The following is an 11278-nucleotide window of genomic DNA, read 5'->3' on the forward strand; positions in this document are numbered from 1 at the left end:
GTAGGTACATTATCTTTTAAATTAACAGAATTTTTAACTATATGCCAAACATGGTCAAATTTAAAACCATTTTTATACTTCGAAATAGAAGTCTGCATAAACAGGGCTTTAGCTCGAGTCATCTGTAAAATATTATAGGAAAATTAATATTATGACACAATGTGACCTACAAAAATTAATATAAACAAATGAAAAAAAAAACTCACAATGCCGGCATCTGAAGCACTACTTGGATTCATATTCTCGATCTGCCACACATAATTTTTCAATCTTTTCACCGCAGAAATTATAGTATTCCACCGAAATCTAAGAGAGTCAGGGCTACGATACTCCATAGATGTACTAGACTCACTATATTTTTCCTGGATACGACCCCAAAGGCGTTCGGTATTGTTAAACCTACCCGTAATGGGGTCTTGAGCAACTTCTAAGTAGCAATTACAAATGGAAATGTCTTCAGAAGTAGTATAACTAGCACTTCTGTTAGACATCTTTTAAAGAGTAAAGTTTTTGGAATGGTAGATGATGTAAATGAAAAACATTTGGGACTCGTATATATAGAAAAAAAAATTATCAATGCAAACTGGACAAATGAATCCCAGCCATTAGATTAGATTTCCTTATCTCTTTTTCCACCGTCTGATTGGATTTTCTTATCTCTTTCCTGAATTATTTTCTGATGGCTCATGATCATTCAATGCAAACTAGACAAATGAATCTCGACCATTAGATTGGATTTTCTTATCTCTTTTTCCACCGTCTGATTGGATTTTCTTATCTCTTTCCTGAATTATTGTCTGATGGCTCATATGATCATTCCATGCAAACTAGACAAATGAATCCCGGTCATTAGATTGGATTTTCTTATCTCTTTTTCCACCGTCTGATTGGATTTTCTTATCTCTTTCCTGAATTATTGTCTGATGGCTCATGATCATTTAATGCAAACTAGACAAATGAATCTCGGCCATTAGATTGGATTTCCTTATCTCTTTTTCCACTGTCTGATTGGATTTTCTTATCTCTTTCCTGAATTATTGTCTGATGGCTCATGATCATTTAATGCAAACTAGACAAATGAATCTCGGCCATTAGATTAGATTTCCTTATCTCTTTTTCCACTGTCTGATTGGATTTTCTTACCTCTTTCCTGAATTATTGTCTGATGGCTCATATGATCATTCAATGCAAACTAGACAAATGAATCCCGACCATTAGATTGGATTTTATTATCTTAAGATAGCACCGTTGAATTGGATTTTCTTATCCATAAATGCTATTATAAAAGTAGGTAGCTACACCTCATAAACATATCTCATTTTCACTCCACCATTCGCTCTTAATCATTATATCTCTTCATTTCCTTCTCTAGAAAAATGAATCAAGATTCATCCTCCTCAGACGATGATGATTACACCATCTCCACCATTGATTTGGAAGAGTTTGATATTTCACACCAATTGATCCTTAATTTAATTCATAGAAATAACAACCCCTCCATCCAACAAAACATCCAACCAATCCATGGTGGATCTATCCCTGGGCACATGGTCATCAATCGTGATCATGAAGCTGCTGATCGTATTTTGTTCGACGACTACTTCGCTGAAATCCCTCGATTCAATGATGGTATGTTTCGTAGAAGATTTCGAATGTCTTTCCCTTTATTTCTCCGTATTATTGATTCAGTCAAAAATCATGATAATTATTTTATCCAAAGAAGTGATGGAATTGGTAGAGTTGGATTATCAACTTTTCAAAAGGCAACAGCCGTGTTCCGAATGTTGGCGTATGGTGTACCGGCCGATGCTACTAATGAATACGTGAAGATCGGAGAGTCAACGGCGGTGGAATGTTTGAAGAGATTTTGTCGTGCAGTTGTCCAGATTTTTTCAGAAAAGGTATTTGCGGGAGCCTAATGCCAATGATGTTGCAAGATTGCTAGATGTTGGTCAACAAAGAGGCTTTCCAGGGATGTTGGGCAGTCTAGATTGTATGCATTTGCGTTTGAAGAATTGTCCAACAGCATGGGCTGGACAATACTCTGGACGTAGTGGTGCACCCACTATTATTCTTGAAGCTGTAGCCGATTATGATCTATGGATATGGCATGTGTATTTTGGAATGCCAGGTAGCAATAATGATATTAATGTGTTAGAGTCGTCTCGGCTCTTTTCTAATCTCACTTAAGGTATTGCTCCTCCTGCTGATTACACCATTCAAGGGAATGAATATAACATGGGTTATTATTTAGCTGATGGCATATATCCAAAATGGTCAACTCTTGTGCAAACCATTCAAAGGCCACAAGGTCGCAAGAAAAAATATTTTTCCACACGACAAGAGGCACGTCGAAAAGACGTTAAGCGTGCATTTGGAGCTCTTCAATCACGGTTTGCAATTATGGCAGGACCAGTGCGTTTTTGGCGCAAAGAGGTATTGCATGATATAATGACAACGTGCATTATTTTGCATAACATGATAATTGAAGACGAGCGTGATTTACATACCCCAATTGAAGAAGTGACCGGACCACCTCCTGAAGTAGAAATGGTGGTAGATGAAGACGTACGGTTTCAACAATTTATGAGCAGATATCGACAAATTAGAGATAAAGATGCACATTTTTCATTACGTGATGCACTGATAGATCATTTGTGGGAACAATATTCAACTTCTTAAATGTAGTGTTTTGGTTTATGTATTTTGTTTTGGCGTGTATCTTTTTATTATTAAAATGTAATGATTTGGTTTATGTACTTTCTTATCAATTAATAAATTGGCATGTTTGATGTAATAGATCCAAATTTTATGTGTTTTTATACATAAAATTAAATCACATATACAAATTTGGTGATATGAAAAGAATAATTATTTTGGAAAAATTTGTTAAATATAAAAGTAGTATAGGTTTAAAACTGTAATTTTAAGAAAATTCAAGTGGGAAAGAATATACCCAGAATATTCTTTAAAGAGAAGTAAAATAGAGATAAGTTTGAGTGAAAAACACTGTTTACTGATGCAAAAATGCATTTTAGATCAAAATTTTGCATCATGGTTGGAGAAGCTCTAAACACCCAAGTTTTACAGGAAAATTATAACAATAAAATATTATCTAACTATCTACAGTATGATTTTGATGATATAAGTCCAAGAGAGATAATGGTATCATAATTAATTCCGATAACATAAAGTCATACATTTTAGTAAATAAAATATAACGACAACAAAAATGATTTCTTCTATATTATTTATTATCTTGTTCAGTGTCTTCACAATCAAAAAGTTACTTTTTATCAACCCACTTATAATTTAATTGTAATTTTAAAAAAATTATTTATTATTTAATAAATAAAAAATTAGCAAAATGATCAACTTAAACGTTTGGGTTTAGCAAAATAGCCAACATTTCGTAAATCTTAACTAAATAGCCACTGCATTTTATTTACAAGTGAATTTTTACAAAAATACTCACAAATAAGTTCAAATTTTTTTTGGGTATTTTTGTAAATATAAGCTTGAAAATAAGCGTAAATAAGATGCAGTGGTTGTATACCTAAGATTTACGAAACGTTGGCTATTTTGCAAAAACAAATGTTTAAATTGGATATATATCTAGTGGACTATGTAATAAATGCAAATAAAATCTATTGTTTCAATGTATATAAATCACTTCATCTATAATTTATCATCTTTTTCTTACTACTACGAAGTTTCATTTTATTTAGAAAGAATTTATTATCTTTAACTTTATAAGCTTAAAAAAAAAAGCTAAAATTATGTAAATATATGCGGAACAATAAAATTAAACTATATACATATGCGTGTAACACGTTTATTAAATTACTATATATAGATGGAATAAATATTGTGTATGTGAGGTTAGGTGTCGTTAGAGCATCTTTAATGGTCATTTGCTTAGCAATTTGAGGAATTTGCTAGTAAATAGCAAAAGTTTTAAGCTATTTGCTTACCATTGTTTTGCATATTAGCTATTGATTTAGCTTAGCAATTTAGCTATATAGAGCAAATTGCTTAACCATTAGCTTAACAAAAAATGAGTCCCATTTTTTTCAACCAATGAGAACTATGTATCATGATAAGCTAATATGACATTTAGCTTACCATTAAAGATGCTCTTAGGAGGAGACTATTTTGACCGTTGTGTTGCGTTGCGTTCTTGGATGGCGATAAAGGATAAGTAGTGCGAGGAAATTATTTTTTGTAGGGTCAGAGACAAAATAACATAAAGCTGAGCGCAAAAATTACATTATTAAAATACTCACTCAAAGGAAATTATTAAGAGGAAAATAAGAAAAGAAAGGAAAAAAAAAAAAAAAAAAAAAAAAAAAAAAAAAAAAGGTATGCCATTATTGGGTAATAATTTATCGACAATATCAGTAAAGGCCTTTATTTCCCGAAAATCCCTAATGACCAACCCCTTCTTCGCCACTCGGTGACTCACTTCCCCAACAACACGCACACCAATCCAGTCCACAAGGTATAACGCAACGAACCCGTTTCAAAACGTTTCACTGAACATAAAAAAATATTTCTGTTTACAACTTAAATACAACTATTTTCGTAGTGAAAACTTAATTATGTTATTTTCAAGATAAATTACAAAAACCAGCTACCCAATTTCCACTATTTTATTTGATTTTGTAATTTTTTTGCAATTATTCACACTATAACATGGTAGTATGTTTTATGTAGCGTGATGAGTTTTTGTGCTTAATTAATGTAATTTATTATATGTTTTATTTAATTTACTTATTTTTTTAGCATGTAAAGAAAATAGAGATTTGTAAACAATTAGCCTTCTTATAGAGGTGGCTTTTAAATTATAGCCCAACTATCTATTTATTTAGGCAAATAGCCCATATTTTTCATTCTTCCAAAATTACCCTTCATTTAAACTGTTTTAACTGACTCTCTTCCTCATTTCGTTCCTCCGATCAATTTCACGGCGATTTTTTCTTCCAGAGCACGGCACGAGAAGAGAATAGGCGATTTGCATCTCACGGCAGCGATTTCTAGATTCTTCCTAGGATTTGCGTTTCCTATTTCTTCTACAGGTTTGAATTAGCTTTTTTTAATTGATTACATGATTATGCAACTAGGATCATCGATTTGGCTTTGTTGGAATATATTTTTAGGATCATCGATTTGTAGATTTTCATATATTTTTCTTATATTGTTCAGAATCGACTTCGTTGGAATATATATTCTGTGTGTCTATATTTGAATCATGGAATTGGCCAAATATGAGACAGGTATGTTGGTTTTTTCAAATGGTAAATATTATTTACTATCGAACGGCGATTTGTAAATATTATTTACTACCGAACGGCGATTTGTAAATAATATTTACTTATCATTTTTTATGAATAATCTAACCCAAAATCGTTCGGAGATGACGTCTAGGGTTCAGTTAATTCTGTATGTCTATATTTGAATCATGGAATTGGCCAAATCTGAGACAGGTATTTTGGTTTTTTCAAATGGTAAATATTATTTACTATCGAACGGCGATTTGTAAATATTATTTACTATCGAACGGCGATTTGTAAATATTATTTACTATCGAACGGCGATTTGTAAATAATATTTACTTATCATTTTTATGAATAATCTAACCCAAAATCATTCGGAGATGACGTCTAGGAGTTCCCCGACCTGTTCTCCGTCTGCGAGGTCCGCGGCGGCGATGCGGAGGCTGGCGGCGGCGTCGGAGCTGCAGAGGCGCGCGGGGGAGTCCGGTCGGGTGGAGTTCCCGGAGAGTTTGATGTTTGGGCCGGCGAAGAAGGATGTGGTGGAGTGGGTCGGGGCCCGGCGGAGAGGAGGCTCGGGGAGGCGATCCTCCCGGGGAAAGGCTCGGTCGAGGCCGTGGTGCGGTGGTCCACGGTGAGGCTGATCGAGACCTAGATCGCTGGCATCGAGGCTCCGATCCCCGTCGTCGTGGTCGTAATGGATTAACGCGATCCTCCCCTGTTCTGCTTCCACAACCCTGGCTCCGATCTTCAGCTCCTCCGTCACATTCCGAGCGTTCAGCGGCTGCTCCGCCGCGATCGGCCACGCCAGAATCGGCACCGTATTTCGCTTTGGCGGCGGTGGTGGTGAAGCTTGCGTAAAATCGTTACTTGTTTGGTGAGATTGATTGGACGAGAAATTCAATGGAGCGAATTCAAAGGAGGTTTGAGTTTGCTCTATGACTACAGGCTTCGTTGGATTGTTTGGTGAGAGGATTGGAATTTTGGCGGTGTATTATTTGAACGAAGGGTAGTATTGGAATATTATAATGTTTGGTTGTGAATTGGGCTAGTTACTTAAATTTTGTGATAGTTGGGCTAGAATTTTAAAAGTGGTAGTCAATTTGGGCTAGATACCTAACCGGCCCAAGAAAATATGATTTTAAATCAGTATAAGTATTTTAGTTATTAAATTTAACTAACGTATATCTAAAATTTCATTTTAAAAAGTTATTAAAATCGTTACGTAAATCATAAATATCGCCAAATTTTAAAGTAAAACTAATAAAACAAATGAAAATATTCTCAAATTTATGAATTCGAATTTTAAGAAAACTTTCATAAAATAAAATAAAAAAAAAAAGTTCATCATCATTTTACATCCACGGTAATTCGAAAGTAAAAACGATATTTAAAGGCGTACCAATATATATTTGACCATTGATATACTAATACAGGTGGGACCCACCTGCATGTGAGCGGCCCCACCATCTATCTCACATTAGCGATCGATGATGCCTCTGATGAAAATCATTGTTGTATTTAAAAAGAAGAAGAGAACAAACTTACATATTAAATGTGATTTTCAACAATCCATTAAAGGATCGCACCAAGCATGAACCAACGCGAGAAGATATAAATATATATATATATATATAATATTATATACATATATGTATAACATTATTTATAATATATATATATATATTATATAATAATAATTTTTAATTAAATAGATATTGCAAGTTAATTCTGGCACTGGGCAGAAAATCAGTGTGTCTCTCAGCGAACAAGAGAGAGAGAGAGAGGGAGAATAATGATCTCAATTTATTATCTCGACGCCAACCACTAAACCTGAGAGATTGAACGGTACTAAAATAGATAGGGGTATCTTCCACGACGGTATTATTCCGTCGTGGGATCTCCGTAAATTTTCACATCAGGTCATCACGACGGACAAAATTCACATCACGGCGGGGGTTAAATATTATACGACGGTTAATAACCGTAGTGGAATACCCGTGACATTTTTCTTAAAAACGACGCGACGACATAAGAAAAATCATGTCACGACGATATAGAAATCTTCAATGACGGTTATTCTTCATATTATACTAAATTTTGTCACGACACGAAAATATTCGTTGCGACAAGGTGATTAAAAGACGGTTATTAACCGTTGTATATATATTTTGTCACGACACTATATTGTTTATGTCGCGACATAATAGGCCTTGGTCACGGCAGATTTAGATATCGTCGCAACATGATATCGTTTTTTAGCACTTTCAACGACGGAAAAAGACTATCGCGGATGTTAAAAATTGCTAAATTATTTTTCCATTACAGCTTCCCAATTTTAGCCTTAAACGATGGAAAAAACCGTCGTTTAAAAAATATTAAACGACGGAAATAGACCTGTCAGGGTAAGTTGAGACAAAATTGAAATCAACGACGAAAATAAACCGTTGTAGAAGCTTTAAATAGCGGTTATTAACCGTCGTTTATTCCAATTTTTATAGTAGTAGTGACCCTTTTTCTCAAACTACATACATGCCTTCTTTTCCACAAACCTCCGACCACAACCACCACACAGTTTAATAAGCTGCTTAGAAGACACTTTTGCCCATGCCAAAAGCGTATATTACCCTCTCTCTAGACGCCTCATTTCCGTCGACAACAACGATGATGACGACACCAAATCCTTCTTCATCCATTGCAATTGACCTCAAGTAAGATTTTATTAATTTCAACTTTAAAAAACTTCTCCCATCTCCCTGTTGACGCAATCGTCACAGAACGGTCAATAGTCTATAAACTATTCATGCATTTGAAAAATAATCTAATGTAATCAAGTATTTCGATTGAACTATTCCTTTCTTGGAAAATAACTCTTAATATTCTTTTTTTTTTTGTCAACGATAGGGAGAAATGAAGCGTTAGCTTTTTTATATTTGTCAAATGGTATTGCTATATATATAAAGTATATAGAGAAAATGAAAAAACAGGCTTGATGATGTCAGAAATATCAGATTTTGAGGGGTCTACAGCTCGTTCATTGATTTAAAAAGACTTAAAGCAGCTTTTTTTTTTTATGTATATAAAAGGGTAATTTGTTCGTCAGCCTTCTTTAAAACGAGGCTTTACTTTCCTACGGTAGGCCGACCCTCACGTCTAAGATAGTTTTCAGTGATCTTTGCACAAATTATCTGAACGGTGAGAGAGAGAGAAAGATAGAATAATGACCCTCATAATCTCGAAGACTACCATCCGACCTGAGAGACTGAGGGGTGACGATGAAGGTACTAAGATAGATTTGGGGCCATCTGATCTTCCTCCACTTTCCTCAAACTACATGCAAAGAGGCCTCCTCTTCCACAAACCTCCGACTAAAACTACACTCAGTTTAGTAAAGCCCTTAAAAGACTCTTTTGCCCTCGCCATTAACATATTCTACCCTCTCGCCGGCCGCCTCATTTCCGTCGACAACAACGACGATGACGACACGGTGTCCTTCTTCATCGACTGCAACGCTGCCGGAGCCGAGTTCGTCCATGCCACCGCCGACGGCAGAGTCTCGGCGGCGGACATTCTCGACCCGGCGGACATTCCGGAAGCGCTTATCGCTTCCTTCTTCACCATGAACCATGTTCTGAACCACGACGCAGCCATCTCCGAACTTCCTTTGCTCTCCGTACAAGTCACCGAACTCGCCGACGCCATCTTCGTGGCGTGCTCTATGAATCACTGCGTCGCCGACGGCAGTTTCTTATGGCACTTCTTCCGCACCTGGGCCGATATCGCCCGCGACGGGGCCGAACTCGACGCTCCCCGGAAGCACTGTGTCTTCAGCCGAGGATTCCTCGAAGGTATCGCTGATCTTCCAATTCGCATTCCGAAACGCTTGCTAGATTTCGGCTCCGTCGTCAAGGTGCCCACCCTCACTGATGTCCGGCGAAGGGTTTTCCGGTTCAGCAAGGCTTCACTGGCGGAACTGAAGGCCAGAGCCAACGCTGAGGTCGTAAGAGACAAAGGTACGTGTTCCTTTGGTATGTAAAATTTATAAATATGCTTTTTTTTTTTTTTTTTTTTAACTATTTAACATATATCAAATGCGTTTAATAAAAGGATGTTTTAGCTCAATAGCTCAATTGATAGTACTAGATTTGTAAAATAGTTATAAAAAAAAAAATCTAAAATCAGTGAAATAGTTAAAATGTTACTAAATTTCAATAATATTTTTACCCTATAATTATATTTTTTTGAAGGTGATAACTTTTTTTTCTTATATAAATCGTCAAAAATTTTAATCATGGATTAGACTTATAGCCCATTTAAACTCATGATTTAAAATTTAATCAAAGAACATAAAAATTAAAAAGAAAAAAAAAACCCTTACTAAAATAAGATGCATGTGTGATATACCATGAAAGCGTAGACATGAATTGAATTGTTTCTTTAATTCTTGAATACTTGAGCTATAATTTTATTAAAGGTAGCCATTTGATTTTTTTTCATACATTTTATCATCTAGTTTTAAATGATTATTTTGTTTTATTTTTACTGAATAAATCATAAATGCTACCTCATAAATTCGATTATAATTTCAAATTTCAATAATAAAAAAAAGCATTTTCAACTCTATCATTTTGATTTCATAGCCCCTGTTAAATTTTTAATTTAAATTATTGCCTTTGTTGGAAATTATTTTTTACATTATTTTCTCCTCCCGCAGTCGAGATTTCGTCGCTCCAAGCAGTGATCGCTCATATATGGATCTCAGTGACCAAAAGCCGATGCCTCGCCTCAGACGAAGTCGTCATTTGTGGGTTGGCAGTGGGGTTAAGGCAGAGAATAGGTTTAGCCGAGAATCTACCAGAAGAGTATCTAGGGAACGCTGTGAAGGGGGTGATGGCGAAATCCACTGCCGGAGAGATTGTCCAGGGAGGGCTCGGCGCGGCATCACTTCTCTTAAAAAAGGCCATCGCTTCACAGACGGTCTCTGAAGTGAGAAGACACTTGAAGACATGGGCGGAGAGCCCCGACGTGTCGGGCCACGTATTTCGTATCGCAAACAAATTGATAACCGGAAGTTCGCCGTGGTTCGATGTCTATGGCTGTGATTTCGGGTGGGGTAGACCTATCGCCTTGCTCAGCGGCCCCCGAATGAAATTTGACGGGATGCTCTCTGTGTTTCCCGGCTTCGAAAAGGGAAGTATTGATTTTGAGGCCTACCTTTCCCAGCAGACTCTTCGTACCTTGGACTCGGATCCAGATTTCACGCAGTCTCTGTCCTAATCTGTATTTGAAAAATTCTGACAAAGATTCAAATTTTCTATAAAATGGATTTGATGAGGACATCAAAAGGTGAAGAAGAAAAGTCCATAGCATCAATAATAGTTTGGACGTTTAAGTTATTTATTGGTGTTTTTTCGGTGTCTTTTGAGATGTTTATTTTTCTTTCTATGGGTGTTTTAAGGAAATGTTATCTTCTCTATAAATAGTTTTGTAAGCTCAAGTATATGGGCAGATTGAAAAAAAAAAATGTGTTTGTGTGTTTAGAGAGGATTCTCTTAATCTATAACTTATCAAGAATTTGTGCTCAAAATTATTGTGGCGTTCGTTCGATTTATCGACGAAAATTCTGCAATCCATCGTAGCATCATTCGATCCATCATAATTCGGAGGTTTCAAGCACGAAAACTTCGTCTACTTCCGAACCTTTCGATAGAAAGTCCGCTCAAAATTTGAACTTCGACTAATCTCTGCGGTGAGTTCATATCAAGTGGTATTAGAGCCTAGTTCTATAAAGGTTCCATTTGCACACTAATTGTGATTTCTTTTATTTTAGTTTCTATTTTTTATGTTTTTTCTTCTTCTTTTGTATCAAGCAATTCAAAAAAAAAAAAAAAAAAACACTCTCTAGACAACAACTTTTCTCCGGAACATTTTTCTCCATAAAACTATTTCTCCAGATTTTTTTTTGTTTTTCTCCGAAATAGTTATTAAAAAAATGTCTCACGATG

General features: G+C 35.6%; 2 protein-coding genes across 2 annotated transcripts; both read left to right on the plus strand.

The window, feature by feature from the left end:
* The first annotated feature begins 1376 nt into the window (after positions 1-1376).
* Positions 1377-2682, plus strand: LOC149388824 (uncharacterized). Its single transcript, XM_089622515.1, has 4 exons — positions 1377-1629; positions 1690-1901; positions 2014-2131; positions 2411-2682. The coding sequence occupies exons 1-4, from the start codon at positions 1377-1379 to the stop codon at positions 2680-2682; spliced, it is 855 nt and encodes a 284-aa protein (XP_089478641.1).
* A 5713-nt stretch (positions 2683-8395) lies between these two features.
* Positions 8396-10804, plus strand: LOC149388825 (putative acetyltransferase At3g50280). Its single transcript, XM_089624001.1, has 2 exons — positions 8396-9286; positions 9988-10804. The coding sequence occupies exons 1-2, from the start codon at positions 8494-8496 to the stop codon at positions 10548-10550; spliced, it is 1356 nt and encodes a 451-aa protein (XP_089480127.1). The 5' UTR covers positions 8396-8493; the 3' UTR covers positions 10551-10804.
* Positions 10805-11278: the final 474 nt, after the last annotated feature.

Source organism: Urtica dioica, chromosome 8 (genome assembly GCF_054948205.1).
Source record: "Urtica dioica subsp. dioica isolate 48M chromosome 8, U.dioica_male_clone48M_v1_H2, whole genome shotgun sequence".
In the NCBI taxonomy this organism is placed as follows: domain Eukaryota; kingdom Viridiplantae; phylum Streptophyta; class Magnoliopsida; order Rosales; family Urticaceae; genus Urtica; species Urtica dioica.